This window comes from Vombatus ursinus, unplaced genomic scaffold (assembly GCF_900497805.2).
Source record: "Vombatus ursinus unplaced genomic scaffold, bare-nosed wombat genome assembly UNPS02007344.1, whole genome shotgun sequence".
NCBI lineage: Eukaryota > Metazoa > Chordata > Mammalia > Diprotodontia > Vombatidae > Vombatus > Vombatus ursinus.
In genome coordinates this window covers 3739955-3759934 of record NW_020947122.1, presented here as the reverse complement: position 1 = coordinate 3759934, position 19980 = coordinate 3739955, and the positions used below count along the sequence as shown (strand labels likewise).

General features: G+C 38.3%; 1 protein-coding gene and 2 non-coding genes across 10 annotated transcripts in view; all 3 read right to left on the bottom strand.

The window, feature by feature from the left end:
• The window catches only part of CEP295 (centrosomal protein 295), an 88930-nt gene that overhangs the window by 30936 nt on the left and 38014 nt on the right, over nt 1-19980 (bottom strand). For 7 of the 8 annotated variants that reach the window (XR_003568023.1, XM_027849363.1, XM_027849362.1 and 4 more), the window contains exons 17-22: nt 16945-19783; nt 6479-6656; nt 6184-6327; nt 3272-3478; nt 1038-1147; nt 365-512 (exon numbers count right to left, since the gene is read on the bottom strand). Coding sequence is in view for 7 of the 8 variants with exons in the window: in XM_027849363.1 (XP_027705164.1) it covers nt 365-512; nt 1038-1147; nt 3272-3478; nt 6184-6327; nt 6479-6656; nt 16945-19783 (3626 nt within the window). In the remaining variant the exon portion in view is untranslated. The remainder of the gene's footprint in view (nt 1-364; nt 513-1037; nt 1148-3271; nt 3479-6183; nt 6328-6478; nt 6657-16944; nt 19784-19980) is intronic. The other variant, XM_027849365.1, reaches the window with a different exon arrangement.
• LOC114033762 lies at nt 610-679 on the bottom strand. The gene has a single exon (XR_003568027.1). It is a non-coding gene; the product is annotated as a small nucleolar RNA U2-30 (small nucleolar RNA).
• LOC114033763 lies at nt 817-897 on the bottom strand. The gene has a single exon (XR_003568028.1). It is a non-coding gene; the product is annotated as a small nucleolar RNA U2-19 (small nucleolar RNA).

Genomic DNA, 19980 nt, shown 5'->3' with positions numbered 1-19980 from the left:
GTTAGAGAAGGCCTCAAGGAAGTGTGACTTGAACTGGGCCCTAACATAAATAAGGGATTCATGGTGGCAAGGATGAGTAAGGTCATTAAGGAGAAGGGAGGAACAGAATAAACAAAAGAAAGGAATATGCATGGAGAGAGAACTGGCCTAACTGGAGTGGAATGGTTATGTTAGGAAATACTAAGATAAGATGGAAAAGTTATAATAAAGATTCTTGAAGGCCAGACTGAGAATGGTGACGTTTAACTGACAGAGTCTTAAGAAGGTAATAAGGTAGCAACATATAAAATGGTCTTGGGGAAAGTGAAACAGCTATCCACACTAGCATTTTCATTTATTTGGGCTCACATTAATGCATCGTTACCTGAATGTGCAAGGTTTAAATGAGTCTTGTCATTACTTAAGAAGCTCCCCGTAGACACTGTTAATGAAGATAGTTGGTCATCTTGTAGCTCCTGTGCATGAGACTGGGAAACAAGGTCATTAGTGGACCATGGTACGGATGACACTATCTAAAAAAAAAAAAAAAAAAAAAGGCAAACAAAAGAACAAGAAATCACACAGCTGTCCATGTCATGAAGAAATCACTGATACTAGTAATATCAATTCTGAGCTCAGTTCAAGTGTAGAAACCTTCACGATTAAAAGGTCAGCAGAAAAACTGTTTTCATCACTGCACAGAATTGAGTAACCTTAAACACATACGCATACACACACACACACACTCCCACCCACCCACCTCACTCAAGTCTTACATTTTCACTCACACACTGCACCCCACAACTTTTCTCACCAACTATTCTAACTTCTAATGCTTCTCAGAAACAAACAAATCACGCACCACAAAGACCAGAAGGTCTTGTGATGCTCATATTTGGCTATTTTTCATCACTGATCTACCTCAACGAGAGTAGATCTCAGAGGACACCATATCCATGGTTTGCAATTTAAACTTGACAAGATTATTAAAACACACACACACACAAATAAAAGTATATGTCTTCAAAAGCTACTCTGTAATATTCCTTATTACTAACCTTTTTTGGCTCAAAAGCTGAACCAGGATATACAGGTACTTTCTGCATCAAATCAGCAGCAGCATAACTGAGTAACCCATGATTCTCAGTTACAACATCCCTGGCCTGGCCTGAATATGAAAATTAAAAGTAGAATTTGAAGTTGAAGCTTAATTCCATTTCAACATAATTAAGAAAATATTAAGTCTCCACTATATGTAAAACACTGTACAAGGTGTGTACTATATATAAGGCAGGGCATGAATCCAGGTCTCCTCACTTTAAGGTTAATTGTCTATCTATTATTGCCATGCTGCCTCTCTGGCAACACAAGATAAAAAATAACAGTACTTACCCACAATGAATTTACAATTTAAAAAGAGAAAAGAATATCCATGCAAATAAATGATCTTACATGAAATATGACAATGATAAAAGAGATCTAGATAAGATATTCCAAAAAAATTTAAGGAGAAAGATACTATTTTCAGCAAAGATTTCCTGGAGGTGGCAGATGAATTGGGTTTGAAGGAAGAGAAAAATTCCAAAAGGTAAAAAACAGGCAGCAGTGTACTCCAATTTCACCTTCTATAAGAAGTCTTTCCAGATCCCCCTTAAAGCTAATGTCTTCCCTCGGTTGATTATTTCCCATTTATTCTGTATATATATTGTCTGTACAGTTATTTTTATGTTGTCTCCTCATTAGATTGAGTTCCTTGAGAGCAGGGACTCTCTTTTGCTTTTCTCTGTATCCCCAGAGTTTTGCAGTGTCTGGAACGTAAGGAGGTGCATAATAAATCCTTATTGACTGACTGAATGCAGGATCAGAGAACATTTTCAACAATGTTCTGAACTGATTAACTCTAAACACACATATGTAAGCCAATGAAGAGTCATAGCCTCATTCAGCAACCATCTCACTTTGAACCTTTCCCCTCTTCCCCCAGTACGGTATTCTTGGAACACAGAATATATGAAGGAGGGTAGTATGCAGTAAGGCTGGAAAGGAAGACTTGAACCAGATCAGGAAGAGTCTTAAATAAAGGGTTAAGAAGTTTACATTTTATCCTATAGATAAGAGTCACTGAAGGTCTCTAAATGACATAGATACACATGGGCTATTTTTCTCTCCTTTCTTAGGTTCACAGAATTTTAGAGCTAAAAGACCAGTAAGTCCAACTTAATTACTTATTAACTGGTTATGACTGAATGACTTACATTCACAAAGCCAGTATGTATTTGAGGCAGGACATGAACCAATTCTTCCTGATTCCCAGGCTGAATCTCTGTCTACTATGCCAATCAATAAGTATTTATTGAATGCATACTATGTGTTAGGAATTGTGATACAGCAATACAATAAGACTCAAACTGAAAACCAGGGGGAATAAGAGGCCTTATGTACTCCTTGGAATCTAGAAATGTAATACCAAACAATTTAGTCATCTATAATTACTAATACTCTCTGGGAAGCAATAAAAATAGACTACTCATGTCAGAAGGGAGGGGAAACGGAACTGAAATAGTATTTGGAAAGTGGTAGGGAGTAAGCAATAAGAATTAGGGAAAGCAACAAGGAATAAGTTTTTTGAAAAAGGAAAGAAGCAGAAACTGTAAATAATGAAAAGGCAAAGAAACAGTAGCAATAGGGATACATGGCAGAACTTAACATAAAGGGTGTCTTAAAATGTAGTTACATGTCACAGTATTTTCCTCTGTAGCTTGGGAATCAGGGTACAGTATAGCCAAACCTGTATTATCTAAAACAGCTGTAAAATGAGAGTATTTTGGTAAACTAAGAGTTCACAGAATTATAGATTATGGGTTAGAAGCAATCTCAGAGATCACCAAGTCCAACAGTCTCATTTTATGGATGAGAAAACCAAGCTTCTGAAAAATGAAGTGTTCTACACAGAGTTTCTACTGCTATTTATTGACACTATTTCTTCCTTATCTGTTAAGATGTATGCACTAATCCAAACACTCAACATGTGGTCAGGACATTAGGAGATACAATAATAAAGATAAATGATAATCCTTCCCTTCCAAAATGTGAGTTTATCTGGTAAATAAGATTAGCACATGTGAAACATGTTACAGTCCAGTGCTAAGTAGCATAGTTAAAAAATAACTGCTTAGAGAAGGGACAGACTGTGACTGTGTTTGTTGTAAAGGTAAGGCTTTAGCTGAGCCTTGAAGGACAACAAGTCTATTAATCAACTTATTCATGTCTTACTTACCTGGCTGATACATACCATCATTACTACCTGTATGAACTGGCTTTACAGGCTGCTGACTACTAGCCTGATTACTATCTTGTAATCTATCCTCCAAACTCAGGCATTGGCTTACTGAAATCCTGACAGGGTCTCTATCTTGATCAATAGTTTCTTCATGGTTGCTAGAATCCAAGTCACCTGAAGCTGATTTGGAAGCAGCCTCTCTATAACATTCTCTCTTCTCTGAAATTAAAAATGACCGAATCAGTACACACATAGATAAAGATCAATTAATCTATACAGCACAAGACGAAGGTGGGGGGGGACTAGATAAAAATTTCTGTGAAAATGGAATTTTGGCATCTAATATGAATGAGCAGCGAAACATGAAGGCTATTATAAATATGATCTTGGGTTATGTTTAGAGAAGTATAACGTTCAAAATGAAGAAAGTCCCTGGTGTTTTGCCTTGTTCAGATCACATCTTGGGTTTTGTGTTCAGTTCGGGGTATCACATTTTATAAAAGCATGGATCAATTTTATGTCCAGAAAAAGAATTGTAGCATAATGAAAAGATTTAAGATTATGTTACATAAGGATCAACTGAAGAAATCGAGAATGTTTAGTCTAGAGAACAGATAGCTCAAAAAGGACATGACAGCTCTCTCCAAGGATCTGACATCATGTATGTTCTGCTTTTAGGACTGATGAGTGGAATCTGCAAAGAGCAATGTCTCGACTCACCATAAAGGATTTCTGACAATTAGAGAGGATAAATTGTAATGACCTGCCCCAGGTGGTGACAGATTCCCTTATAAGACTGGAGATATGAAAGCAGCAGTGAACTATCTTCTCAACTTGTGGGAATGTAGCCCAGGAGATGCCTGTTTCAAGTATGGGTTCCTCCCAACTCTGAGATGCTTTGATTTTAAAGCAACAGATTTCCTTATATGCTTGTAGAGGTCACTCAAACTAAAATATCTTAGTTGATAAGGATAAATGAAGCTCAGACTTTTTGACTTAAGCACCCTCAAATGCTTAACTTAAGTCTCTTAAATTACTGTAATCCAATTTTCACAAAATATTTACGCTATGTCTGTATCCAGTGACCTCTAACTTGGTATACTGCATTCCATTTGAAAACAAGACCTGTTAAGCACCTATTAAGAAGAAGTCACTGTATTGTGAACAAAGACAATAACAAAGCTGTCCGTGACCTCAAGGGGCTTATATTCTGTTGGGGGAGAAAACATGCAGTATATACAGAATATGTACAAAATGAGTAAAAAAATAATTTTGGCAATGAGGGCATCAGGAGCTGGGGAATCATGAAAGGTTTCCTATAGTTGGTATATGAACTCAATTTTGAAGGATTCTAAGAGGTAGTAAGAGGAGGAAGTTGATTTCAGCTATAGCAGACAGCCCAAGACAATGGCATAGGAGATAGGAGAAAGAATGCTGTAGTAAGTGAGGAACATGGAGAAGGTCAGATTGGCTAGGCTATAGAATGTGGAAAGGAGGGTAGTACAAAATGATACTGGAAAGACAGGTTGGGGCCAGGTTGTGAAGGGTTTTATATGTCAAATACAGGAGTTTTTATTTGGTCCTTTAAGCAAGAGAGAGCTGCTGGAGTTTACCAAGTAGAAGAATGATATAGTTAGACAACAGAAAAATAAAAAAAAATATAACTTCAAAAGGGTGAAAAAAAACTAACTGGAAGAAATCAGGAAACATTTCTTTTGGAAGTGGTACTGGAGCTCAATCTTAAAGGAAGCTATGGATGCTAACTGGTAAAGATGAGGAGACAGTGCGTTCCAAGAATAGGACTGCTTGTGCAAAGAAACAGAGATAGGAATGGAATACCGAGTTATGGTAAAAGCTAGTTGGCTTGAACACAGAGCGCATGAAAGGTAGTAATATTTATAAAGCTAAAAATGTAGACGGGAGCCAGATTATGATTGGTTTTGAGTGCTAGACTGGATGGATGCTAGACTAGTCGTTTTATTTTATCTTAGAGACAATTGGGAACCACCAAGGATTTCTGTGTAGGGTAATATATGTCAGGTCTTCTAGAAATATTAAATTGGCAAATACATGGAAGAGGGATTACAGAGGAAAAAAATGGAAATGGTGGAAAAAATGGAAAATTAAGTGACTATTGTAATAATCAAGGGCAGGTAGGTGGCATAGTAGATAGTGTGCCAGGCCTGAAGTCAGGAAGATTCACCTTCCTGAGTTTAAATATGGCCTCAGACACTTACCAATTGTGTAATCCAGGGCAAGTCACCTGTCTGCCTCAGTTTCCTATTCTGTAAAATGAGCTAGACAAGGAAATGGCAAACCATTCTAGTATCTTTGCAAAGAAAACCCCAAATGGGGTCAGGACTGAAAATGACTGAAGAAAAACAATTGTAATAATCTAGATGAGACATAATAAGGACATGAATTATGGTGGTGACTATAAATGGAGAAAAGGGAATGTACGAAAGGCAATATGGATGGTGGCAAAGTCAACTGAATGAATATGGAAGACACAACAGTAAGTCAAAAGAAAGTTGCAAACTGGGATGACTGAAAGAATGGTATACCCTCAAGAGAAACACATAAATTCAATGAAAGATCATTAAACAGCAAGAAAGAGAATGGTAACATCAATTTTAACCCTTCACATGCAAAATAAACTACATATTTAAAAAGCAAGTTTACTGCAACCCAAATTCCTAACTGTGGTCAGTGTAACTGATTTTATTTTTTCATTATAAAGAAGGTGACTTATTTCAAACTAATCCATTGTTTGTTGGGAGAAAGAAAAGAAAATGGGACAGGACATGAAACTTACAATTCAACAACTGTGATAAGTAAATATGCCTGGAAATATTTTAACCCTTTATATGGTATTTGAAACTTACCAAATTTAAAAAACTTGATATTACTGGATGCTTCCTTACCTCTAATAGAAGCTCTGCCACTTTTTGGTGATTCCACTTCTTGAATAGCACTAAGTTCATGCTGATTTAAATCTAGTCCTGATCTGATTTTTGCTACAGGTGGTTTTGAAAGTCTCTGTCTTAGTTCTCTGTTTTGCAGCTGACCTGTCAAACCAAGATATTATACACATCTAAACTTTAAACAGCAAATAATATCAATATGCTATAAATCTTCCACCCAATTAACATGAGGGACAGGAAGCTATCATAATTGAGACAAAAATCAGTAAAAATAAAAACAAATCACTTTCCTTACCAGTATGCTCATCTGGATTGATGTTTTCTGAAAGCAATTCACCATCATCACATTTACTCTTATTTGCATTACCAAGTTCTTCCGGATGATTTCTTTCTACATCTTGTGACAGAGATAACTGTGTGAATTGCATTGTCTTTTGTGCTTCTTTCACATTTCGGGGTGTGGACTTATTTGCCTTTAAAAAAAAAAAAAAACCAGAAGGAACTGATTTATTTTCCAGTCCTTTCCTTCCCTCTCCTAATTTAAAATAAAACAACTCCACAGTCACTATCAGAGACGAATTAAAGACCCCAGAAACCATGATTCACAAGGCTTGCACTCTAGCTCCTTCCTATTTTACCAATGGGAAACTCAAAAGCATCTATCAAGAAGTACTGGGAGCAGATTTTTTTTTAGCAGATGATTTTTGAAGGCAGCACTCCAGACTCCTCGCTTCTCCCACTGGGAAACTCCAATGCCACCATCAGAGAACAAATGCTCAGGAGTGGTCTGGGAAGTCACATCTCAAAGCACCAATATTCCAACTCGAAAACACTGTGATTGGAACTTTAGAACCAGTTAATGCTTCAAGTTATTCTACGACTAAATCCTACCAACTCAGCATTTCTACTCCCATACCACTTAAAGATCTTTGCTATCTACCCCCAAATTTACCACTTCCCTAATCCTCATTCGTTGTTTTTAATTAAATATTTTATTGATGTTTAAAAAAAGTCATCACAATTTTACAATGACCTCCTCCTTTGCAACGCAGTATGCTTAAGTAAAACAAGCACAATGGTTGGATCTGATAATGTATGCCTATCCTATAACCACAGCCTATGTCATTTTTGGATGATGCATCAACTAATTGTGGGGTCTTGTTAACTATTTGGTCTCTTTTGTTTTATTGGATTGTTTAATCCATTTACATTTAAGGTTATGATTATATTCATTATTTGTTTTATTTTTTTATCTCCTTCCTCCTCAAAACGAGCAAGTTGATCCTATGATTAGTTTTGATTACACTGCTTTGATATTGACTACTTCCACTAGTCTTTTCCCTTGTTCCCATTTGCCTACTCTGTCCTAAGTGCCTTAAGCAAATTAACAATTTGATTTCTTTTTTTCTATTTATCTGTCATTCCTTTTTTTCTTTTGAGGGGGAGGGGTGAGGCAATTGGGGTTAAGTGACTTGCCCAGAGTCGCACAATTAGTAAGTGTCCGAGGCCGTATTTGAACTCAGGTCCTTCTGACTCCAGGGCGGGTGCTCTATCCACTGGACCACCTAACTGCCCCTGTCATTCTTTCTTTAAATTCTTCTCTTTTCTTAGCCAGTTAAATGTGGGGTTCAAAATCCTTGCCATTATAGAAAGCTTTGAATACCGGCATTGATTTATACTTTATTTGACAAATGACACTGAAAAAGCCACTGGAGGTTTTGGAATGAAGATGTGACATGATCGAAGAGGTAAGCAGCAGCAGTATGAAGAATATATTGGGATAGTGGCACTGGAAATATAAAGATGGTTTATTTTTGCCCACTTCCACATCCATGAGCCCTGAAATTCCATTCTCTGATCACAATCTGTTGTCCTCCTCTACTCCACCTTGCAAGCCTGAATACTGTTCTTCATTCTCACCATGGCTTTCAATCCCTGATCTCTTCAGTTCTTTCCCAGGACATCACCCGAGCACTAGCTATGCTCTCCTTCCTTCCCCATCTTGACCCCTTGGTACACTAGCTCAACTTTACACTGTTATGTTCTCTTGAGTATTACTCTTTCCATTCTCTGCCTTAATTCCTACACACATGCTGCTGAACAAAGCTGGAAAAAAAGATCACACAACTGGGTCCACTATAAATGTTACATAATCTCAACTGGGTCTTCACTGAGACAAAGCAATCCTTTGACATCTAATTCATTCACTATCCCACCTACCACAGAGCTTTCCAAATCTTTTCATCCCTCCTCAAACCTTCCATGGCTCCCTCTCCCTCTTAGCTGAAAACTCTGCCTCACATTTTACTTAAGAAAAAAAAAAACTGATGCCTTTCACTGCAAGCTCCCTCTTCATCTCCCAACACTCTGATGTCTCCCCCACTCCCCTTTTACCTGTCTCGCATTTAGAGATGGCCCTTCTCCTTGCAAAGCAAATCCCTCTACCTGCCCAAATGATCCCATTCTATCCCATCTTATCTAGCAGATTGCTTCCTCTATTATCTCCACTCTCTCACTTATCTTAAAGCTCTTCCTACCTAATGGCTGCTTCCCCAGTGCCTACAAAAACACCCATGTCCTCCTATCTTCAAAACACCTTCACTTGATCTAGCCATCTCTACTAGCCAATGTCTTATATCTTGCTTCCCTTTTGTGGCTAAATTCCTCGAGAAGGATTTTTATAACAGGTGCTTCCATTTCCTTTCTACTTACTCTAGAGTCTGATTTCTAATCTCATCATTAAACTGAAACTGTTCTCTCCAAAGTTAACAATATCTTAAATTGCCAAATTTAATGGCCTTTTCTCAATGCTCACCCTTCTTGACTTCTCTGCAGCCTTTGTCAATCACCTTTTTCTTGATAACCTCTTCTCTCTAGGCTTTAATAGTTTTATCTACTAATGTATCCTATTCTCCTCAGTCTCCTTTGCTAGAATTTATTAGTCTTGTTTGATAATTGTAGGTATCCCCCAAAGTCTATCTTGAGTCCTCTTCTCTCTGTATAATTTCACTTGATCATACCAATTTTTATGAATTCAATAATCATCTCTTTGAAGATGATTCTCAGATCTATTTATCTAGACCTCACCTCCAGACTCTCATCTCCAGCCTCCTACCGGACATCTCTAATGATATCCTGTTAAAATGTGAAACTAAGTATGTCCAAAACCTTCCCCCACCCTTTAGAACTTCCCACTACTGTTAAAATCCCTACCACCCTCCCTGACTCTACGCTGACAACCCAGGTGTAATTTACAGCTCCTCCAATCTGTTGCCAAATCCTGTCGATTCTACCTTCCTAACATCTCTTGTATTCATTCCCTTCTCTCCTTTGACACTGCCACCAACTTGATGTAAACCTTCATCACTTCACATCTTAACTATCGTGTCACCACTGAATTCAGTAAATTCCAGTATTTCCCTCTCATGTCCTGGATCAAATCATTTCCACCTCCTGGCTTCCTTCAAGTCCTGGCTAAAATGTCATTTTCTACAAGAAGCCTTTCCCAATTCTCCTTAATGCTAGTACCTTCCATCTGTTGATTATTTCCAATTATCACATAAAGACGAATGCATGTCTATGTCGTTTGTATATAATTGTCTGCATACTGTCTCCCCCATTACACTATAAGCTTCTTGAAATAGGGATTGCCTTTTGCCATTCTTTGTATTCCTAGCACTTAGCAAAGTCCCTGACATATAGCAGATATTTGATAAATGCTTTTTGACTTGCCTTTTGTCTCTATAATCTCAGTACTTAGCATCATGTCATGCACATAGTAGCCATTTAAAATGTTTTATTTCTTGAAAATCAAATAATAAATCATTAAAACAATACAGGTGATCAGGACCTGAATTAGGATGATGGTAGTGCAAATATACTGACAATTGAGATAGAACTTCAGTGGACATTAGTGTCAAAGTTCGGTATTCAACACGTATGGGAAAGAACCTTCCAGAGGCAGGAAGAGATACAACAAAGGGGAAAGAATTACTCACATACGAAGTAGAGGAGCTGCAAGGAGTAGGGAAGAGAATAAGGATAAAAAGGCAGTGAGGTTGGAAAGTAGAGCCATTTCCTCACAACAGCAAGAGAATCCTGTATGTGGGCCAGAACGAAGAATGAGCTAGGGCTGACATACTCCCACGATGACAAGAAGCCACAGGGTACAGGCACACCAATGATTTAGTAGGCCAACAAGAGTTGTTTCCAATCTTGGCAGGGTATAATAGGACAGCATCAGAGCACTGGTCTGATACTTGTGATCTTGAGAGCAACCCAATGGATTTTTTTTTTTTTTTGGTGAGGCAATCAGGGTTAAGTGACTTGCCCAGAGTCACACAGCTAGTGAGTGTCATGTGTCTGAGGCCGGATTTGAACTTGGGTCCTCCTGACTCCAGGGCTGGTGCTCTATCCACTGCGCCACCTAGCTGCCCCTACCCAATGGATTCTAAGTAGGCCAAAATAAGTAAACACAGGTGACCTTAGTATTTGACAGATGAGGTCAACAAGTCAGGGATGCTTCCAAATTCACAAAGGTGCTGGGATACTATTATTATTTGTTTTCACGTCAATTAGTGTAGTTAAGCCTTCCTCTTGTAGAGTGGAGGGTCCAGGAACTTAGTCCCAAATGTCTCTGTTGGAGGAAATAAAGATCTGGGATGGAACCTGGTTTTGTCTTGTCTATCTATGGGTTGTGGGAAGACACCAGCTTGAAGCCAATTTAGCTTTTCTACAAAGGAAAAAATTCCTAACAATAACATGTTCAAAAGAGGAATGACCTGCCTCAAGAGGGGGTAGGTTCCCATTCCTTAGAGATCTCCAAGAAAAGGCTAGATGATCACTTGTTGCCTACGTTAACAGTAGGGGTTCTTTTTGTATATGGATTAGACTAGGTAGCCTCAGAGGTGATTCTGAAACTCCAAGTCCAAGTGATAAATGAAGCAACAAAGGTGCCAAGGGAAAGAATGTAAAGAGAAAAAGGCCAAAGCAAGAACTCTGGGGAACATCCACACATCATTTAATGAAGGAATTGTCAAGAGTGATAGATGAACCATAAAAGTGTAGTGTCCAAGACCAGTGTCTGAAGCTTCAGAGGCTGAGAATTGAAAAAAAGAATTTGACAAAAGGAGTTCTATTAGAAACGTGAGGGCAAAAGCCAGATGACAAGGGGTTGAGGAATAAGTCAAAGTGAGCGAAGCCTGATTTTTCTAGTAGTCAAGTGGAAGGAAAAAAGAAAAACATTTTGAGAGAGTAGAAAGGTCAGAGGAGACTTTTTTTGGCTAGAGGGAACCTCAACATATTTGTTTTATAAAGAATTAGGAGAGAGGAATAAGCATGACAAACAATGGGATAAAATGCTGGATTTGGGGTCAGGAGACCTCGGTCTGAGTTTTATCTTATTAGCCGTGTGACCTTGAAGAAGTCATTTAAGCTCCCAAAGCCTGTTTCTTCAGCCAAAAAAAAAGACTTCACAGGTAGTTATGATAAAAAGAACACTGCAAAACTTCAAAGTATGATATAAATGTGACTTGTTACTATTATTATTTGACAAAGCCAAGTCAGATGAAGAAGAAATTACAGGTGGTAAAAGGAGCTAGTTTTGACAAGGACCATTCACTCTCTGACATGATAGGAGAGGAGGAGATTAAGGATTACATTGCAGTGCTCCTCTGGACTTCTCCATCATGCTCAGAACCCCCACTTAAGGAAGGTGCCTAGGCCAGTCACTTCTCCCACCCAACTGCACTTCTCTGGGACTTCTCCATATGCCTCTGTGCTGCATTTTGAGTATTTGGCACAGTGCCTGCACATAGCAGGTTTTTAATAAGTGTTTACTGACTGATGTTGAAAAGTTTAGATAAGTAGAAAAGGGGAGTTTAGGGGCTTCATGTTGTACAACTTATCTCATTACCAGAAGGTAGGTAGTAATCCTACCTGGTTCCCCTCTAGCAGACTGTAAACTTTTTTTCAGGCCTGGTTCTTATTTTCACCTTTGTCTTTGTATCCCCAGCAGATAGCTAATACCTGGCAAGTTGTAAGTGCTAAGAAATGCTTGCTGAACTGAACAGGTTAGGGACAAAGTCACGCACTGACAATAAGAGAGGAAATGAAGAAAGCTGGGAGCTTCAAGACAGGGAAAATCTGGAACAGTAGAACAGAAGTGAGGACAGGGTTGAGACGAGGCAGAATAAATTTATAGTAGATCCAATCAGAAAAGTTTTATGATTTCCTTCCCCAGCATTTGTCAGCTTGGGAAGAAGAAAGAAGGCAGCTGGTAAGACTTAAACAGAATTGGGGATTTTCAGGGCAGGGAGAACTAGGAAAGGCTGAAGGTGAAACGGAAGAGAGGGATTCAACAGGAGGAGAACGAACCTGACTACTGGGTCAATTCTGGTTAGGAACAGAATTTAGGCCCAGAGTAGGGATGATCACTAGTTGAAAACTGTGTGACAAAGGGCCTAGAAGTTTTAATGAGAATGAATGAAATATATAAAGAAAAAAGGAGAGAGAAGAAGTTGTTCAAGATCACGAAGGTGGATCAACTCTAGGAGTTGGATGAAGTAGAATGTAGATGAAAAGCTTACTCCTTCATAGAAATTAAGTACATCAGAAAACCGTGAAGTCAGATTTTTAGAAGAGATATCAATGAAAATACTGACATCTACAAAGCTGACGACAGGAAAGAGACTAAAAGGAAGACTGTAAGCTAGAAAAGAAAGTAGCATTTTGAATTATTACATGCTTAGGTTCCACTTTGTGTTATAGTTATTTATTTGTCTTGTCTGTCCTACTATATTAGAAACTACCTGAGGGAAGGAACCATTTCATATTCATCTTATATCTTCCAGTGCACTGTCTAGTAAGGTGTTCTATACATAACAGTTGCTTAATACATGTCTTAAGTCCAATTATTCAGTATATAATCACCGAAACTGCTCTATCTCGCTCGATATAACATTTGGAAACTCTCTGAAAAAAAGCTAATATTACTAAAGTTACTACTTTATACACTTTGATAGATCCATGATTTTATTAATATGGGTATTCCCTTTAATTGTTCAAGATCATAACTCATCAATGCTTTTTCAGCCTGTGTGATTCTCTTTCATGCCTTCCCATAAATCCTCCAAGGGAGATCCACTCTGTGTCCTGATGGCCTTCCTCTATGTCACAGGATCGTAAATTTAACGCTAGGATTTTTGAGGTCATCTACTGCAATTCCCTTACTTCGCATTCTTTTAACATTATAGATACCAATGGAGCATTCTGGCTACCCATATGTTACTTCCTTGCTCTCAAGGTTTACAAATAGCTTTAAATTAAACACCTCATTTGATTATCTTTTTTCTGATCATATGCTTCCTGGATGATAACTTTTAAAAAGGTCACTTCTTATGCACATTATCATTGGTAACATGCTACAGCTAACAAAATTCATACACAGTCTTTGGGTCACCTACATTATTTGGGGGAAGAGACTGTGATGTTCCATCACTAGTAGTTATAAAACATCACTGGATAAATAATGAAGTAAAAAAGATGATTTCTGCTTCAGGGAACTTGTGTTGTTAAAAAGTACTGTGCAATTTCCCAAATGAATTTCAGCACACTCTTGACCTTCTACTCAATTATGGACCAAACTCATCATCCCCCCATGTTATCTGTCCAAAATATATGTACTAATTAATGAACCAGTTCAATGAACTGTCCACTGAAATGTATAACATCTGTGTGATAGCATTCATTATTCAAAATTTTAAAGTATTCCTTTAAAATTTGTTTTTTCCAACTTAAATTTCAATTATGTGCTTTCTGGAGATATATAGTTCTATTTCCAATGATAAAAACTCAAAAACAGTGCATTTCAACTGCTAAAACATTTTATAATGTTCATTTTTAAAAAAAGAAAATAATTTGAAAGTTTGTTGTCAAAATATATATTTTTTCAATTCAACCTTGTTGAAATTGTTTTATTACTGAATAATAAAAACAACAATAATATTACTTATTGCCATGTTTCTAGAGCAAATTATTTGAATAAACAGCAATTTATTATGAGTTCAACAGCAACTTCAGTGGGAGTTTAGCTTGATATTTTATAAGAGGCATCTTATAAAATTGTCAGAGAAATATAAAATTGACTGATTTTGAACTACCTATCCCACATTTCAATAATGTGCTAGATATAAAGAGGACAAGTTCTGCTATTAAGTTATAGCTATGTTTTCCCCCCAATTTTGATATTCTCTGAATTCTCTTTGACTAATTTGCATTTTGGCTACTGAGGCAGCCAACCACATTAAAAAAAAAAAAAAACAACAACTCTTTTAGGATGTTTTGCCCACAGCAAGTTGAAAATCTGTCTCCCTATAGTTTCCACTCATCAAGTTCTAGGTCTCTGCTCTATAAGTCAAGCAGAAACCATCTAATTTCTCTTCCACATCCTACAGAATAACAGAATATGAGGGTTGAGAGAGTTCAACAATTAACCAGTCAATGCTATTCAAGAAAGGAATATACTATAACATACTTGATATGTGGACCTCTAAAGATAAGAAATTCACTAGCCCTGGCAGCAGCCCACTTCACTTTTGGACAGCTCAAACTGTCAGGAAATTTGTCCTGACATCAAACCTAAGTTGGCCTTACTCACTGTTCCTAGTTTAGCCCTCTGTGCACAAAGAGAACAAAGAGAACCTTTCCTTTACATAATATACCTTGCTATCATGGCCACCATGAGTTTTCTCTTCTACCGGCTAAGCATACCCAATGCCTTTAGCCAATTCTCATATGTCAAAGACTCAAGGTCCTTCACCATCTTTATTGCCCTCCTTTGGATAGTCTTCAGTTTATCACTATCTTCCTTAAACCATGTTGCCCTAAATAGAACCCAATACTTTAAATGAAGTCTGATGAGGGCAGAGTTGTTGTTGATGAGTTGTTTCAGTCGTGTCTGACTTTCTGTGACCCCATTTGGGGTTTTCTTAGTAAAGATACTAAAGTGGTTTGCCATTTCCTTCTCCAGCTCATTTTACAGATGAGGAAGCTGAGGTAAACAGAGTTAAGTGACTTGCCCAGCGTCACAAAGCTAATAAGTATCTGAAACCATATTTGAACTCAGGCCCTCCTGACACCAGGGCTGGTGCTCTATCTACTGCACCACCTAGCTGCCTATGAGGACAGGGTACAAGGAAACTATCACCTCCTTATTCTTGGAAACTATGGCCTCCTTGAGGCAGCCTAAGGCTGCATTACCTTTCTTTGACTGCTGTATCATACTGCTGACTATAGCCCACTAAAACACTCAGATACTTTCACAACTACTGCTGTCTATTCACATATTCTCCTATCTTAAAATTGTGAAGATTTTTTTTGCACCCAAGTGCCAAGACTTTAATTGCTACTAAATCTCTGAATTTCACTTTATTAAACAGCCCAATGCTATCAACTCTTCAAATGTTTGAACCCTGGGATCATGTTACAACCTAATTATTTTCTCTAAGTTAAACATCCATTCCCATTTCAACTTAGCCAAATAGACATAGCATCGTTTTAAGTCACCTTACCATCCTGGTCAATCTCCTCTGAATCTCTTGGTAATCAAAAAATTTCAGGGTTGGAAAAAACCTCAGTGACCATAACTAAGAATTTGTTTTACAACAAGCCTGACAAGTGGTCACTTACCCATTGCTTTCCACGGTAGCCCACCCCACTTATGGATAGCTCTAATCATTATGATTTTCTCCCTGACATCCAAGCCTGTTATCTGTCTCTTAGAAACTTATACTCACTGCTCCTAATTCTGTCCTTTGGGGTGGAACCAGGTAGAACATGTCTGAGCCTTTTTCTGAATGATGTCCTTGAAAACAGCTTTTATGTTCTCCCAAGTATTCTCTCTGAACAAATCCAGTTCTTTCAACAGATACTTATATTGGCCCTTTGGGGCAGGTAGGTGGTACAATAGATAAAGTGCTGAGCCTGAACTCAGGAAGATTCATCTTCCTGAGTTCAACTCTGGCCTCAGACACTTACTAGCTATGTAACCCTGGGCAAGTCACTTATCCCTGTTTGCCTTAGTTTCTTCATCTGCATGAGCTGGAGAAGGAAATGGCAAACCACTACAGTATCTCTGCCAAGAAAACCACAAATGGGTTCATGAAGACACAGACAAGACTGAAAACAACTGAACAACAACCAACAACTGGCCTTTGACGACTGTGGCTCCCTCCCCTGCACACATTCCAGTTTTATCCGTTTTAACACATGGCACCCAAAACCAGAGAGAATTTTCTAGATGTGACCTGACTAGGGTACAATACAAAGGGATTGTTTTCCTTAATGTGAAAACTATATGTCTACTAATACAGTCTAATATTGAATTAGTTATTTTTTGGTCACTTTTTTTATGTCTTTGCCCTGCTGAAAAACCTTTAATGATGTCCCACTCTTGACTGGTACTTAATTTGCTTTCTATTAAAATCCTGAGGTCTTTTCACACAAATTGCTATCCAGCTATGTCTTTCCCAGGATGTATTTCATTAACAAGTGTCCCTGTTCCTTAAATACAAATAAGAAGTTTGAAGCATGTTCAAAATTATTTTATATAGTCAAGATTACTAACCCAGAAAGAACTTGTTCCAGAGCCAGGATTCAAACTTTTAGACTAGGTTCATAAAAAGATGTCAAACTGATATCTGATAAAAACAAATTAGTCGTCTAAATTTTAAATAATTTTGCTTAAAAATAAAACATTAATACCTCAATCTCATAAAGTGAATCCTTTAATGTCTCCTCATGCTTTTGTACCTGTTGTTTCAGCTCAGTCTGTTTTTGGAGAAGCCATTCTTCTTGGGCTTTCTGTCTCCCCTCAAAAAATTCCTTTTGTATGTTCAATTGTTTCTGGAGCTCTTTCAAATTGTCTTGAGCAGCTGAAAAATGTTCTGAAGAAGCCAAAAGCTTATCCTGAAATGCGTGGATTGAAGACTGGCTTGAGGGAAATGTGTTTTCTCCACCGGTTAAAAAGGGTTCTTGGAATCCTCCACAATTAGACTCAGCTTCAGTTGAAGGCAATGAACTAACTGAATGAAGAGGGAACAGTGGTAGAAAAAGAGAGGGGTCAATCTGACCAGATGTCCTTTCCTCCACTGCAGCAAGTTCGTAGTCAAGATACCGTAACTGGGATCTCTGGCTAGAGCGAGGGGTTTCCCTCTGTATATTCAACTGTTCTTGTGTTGCTTTCAAATCACCTTGCTGATACTGGCTGTCACCTGAAGGTGAAACCCTGTCCTGAAATACAAGGATTGTGGAATAACTTGAAGGATGTGTGTTCTCACTCTTGTCTATAAGAGGGGTTTGGATTTCTTCAGAATTAGAGAGTGATGAACTAGATGCATGCTCAGCTAATGATGGTACAAAAGAGGAGTCAGTCTGACCAGAAAATAATCTTTCATTCAATGTTGTCTGTTGCTGGGCTCTCTCACTAAACTGAAGGGCTTTCCTTTCTACAGTCAATTGTTCTTGGTGAAGGTTCAAATTGTCTGGCTGAGGGAGAATGTGCTCTGAAGAAGCCAAAAGCTTTTCCTGAAATACCTGGATATTAGGGGTTGCAGGATGTGAACTAGCTATGTGGATGCCTCCAGATTCAGTAGAAGGTAGTGAAGTAAATGAATGCTGTGGTATTAGTGGCAGGAAAGAAGAGTCAGTCTGGTTAGGAGATAGTCTTTCCTCTAAAGCTACCTTAGATTGTACCAACAGCTCTTCCTGAGTTCTCTCGCTAAAGCAAAAGGCTTCCCTCTGTACATTTAATGCTTCTTGGATTGCCATCTGATTATGCTGCTGAGGTGGAGTTTGCCCTGAAGAAGCCAAAACCTTTTCCTGAAATATTTGGGTTGAAGAAACGCCTGAAGGACATTCAGGCTCACACTTCTCTGCAAAGATGGCATGGATCCCTCCAGACTCAGATTTTGCAGAGTGTAATGAACTAAATGAATGCTGAGGAAACAGTGGTATCAAAGAGGGTCCAGTGTGACTGGAACGTGTTCTTTCCTCCACTGCAGCTGGTTGATGAACAATCAGTTCTTCCTGAGCTTTCTCACTAAAGCGAAACAATTCCCTCTGCAAATCTAACTGTTCTTCATTCATTTCCCAATTATCTTGCTGAACTAGCATTGGTTTTGAAGAAGTCAAACGTCTATCCTGAGCTGTGAAATAGCTTGAAGGATATGTAGTCTCGTTCCTTGTTAAATGGAATTCCTGAATTCCTACAGATTCAGGTTCATTAGAAGGTGATGAACTAAGTGCAAGCTCAGGGAAAAGTGGTAGTAAAGGAGACTCCGTCTGAGCAGATTTCTTTTCTTCTACTGCAGCTGGTCTGTTTACAAGGTTTTGCTCCCGGGTTTTCTGGCCAAAGAGGAGGGCTTCCTTCTGAATAGCCAACTGCTCTTGCATTACTTTCAAAATATCCAAACTGTCCTGTTGATGTAGGCTATCCTCTGAAATCAGAGGTCTATCCTGAAATACCTGTTTTATGGAGGCGCTTGAAGGAATTGTGCTTTCATTCTTAGTTAAAAAGAGTTTCTGAACTCCTCTCCATTCAGATGCTGCAGAAAGTGATGAACTAAGTGAATGCTGAGGGGCCAGTGGTAGGAAAGGAAAGGACCCAGTCTGACTAGAAGGTACTTTTTCCTCTACTGAAGCTGATTTATGTGAAACCAGTTTTGCCTGGGCTTTCAGGCACGAGTGAAGGGCTTCCCTTTGCATATTCAACTGTTCTAGGGTTGTGTTCAAATTATATTGCTGATGTAGGGTGTCCTCAGAAGAAGATAAAAGTCTATCTGGAATTATTTGAGTTAGGGAATGGCCTGAGGGAACTATGCTGTCACTCTTGATTGAAAAGGGTTCTTGGATTCTTCCAGATTCAGGTTCAGCAGAAGGGGATAAAGTGAGTGAGTGCTGAGAGAATAATGGTACTAAAGATGAGGACCCAGTCTGATTAGAAAGTATTCTCTCTTCCAATTCAGTCTGCCTATGTACAACCAATTCTTCTGGGGTTTTCTCACCAAAATGAAGAGTTTTCCTTTGTACATCTAACGGCTTTTGCATTGTCTTCAAACTATCCTTCCGAGGTAGGATATGATCTGAAGAAATGAAGCACCCATCCTCTGAACTCATGAAATGACTTGAGGGCTGTGGACTTTGACTCTCAGTTGAAAAGAGATCTTGGATTCTTCTAAATTTAGATTCAGGTTCAGCAGAAGGTACTGAACTAAGTGTAGGTTCAATTAACAGCGACCCTGAATAAGAAAGAGCAGTCTGATCAGAAGATAATATCCTTTCACTGCTCTCTATGGAAAGCAAATGGGAGTCTACTGTTTGGGCAGGATAACTTGGTAATGAATGTAGACTGGGTAGTTCTGGTACTCCTGGAAGGTGAGAGCTTGCCTGGAATGTTAGTGTTTTTCTATCAAGCGATTCACCCTTAGGCTTTGCAAAATCAGGCGAAAAGGACTTGGTTGACTTGGATGGGTATCTTTGTTTTAACATATTCTGATACTCATACAAACGTTTCCTGGCTGCATCAATGGATTGTCTGTGAAACCTGCAAAGAAATCAAACTTTTTCTGATGAGAAAAATGTCCAGCATTCTAAAGTACTAATCCTAATTTTCATCTTCTGGAAAATAAGATATCTGTTACCAGCTACTATAGCTAGAAGAAAGAACATACTCTTGAATAATCCTTTGGGAAATTTCCATTTCCTTGAGTCTTAAAGTATGACAAACAAATCGAAATAACT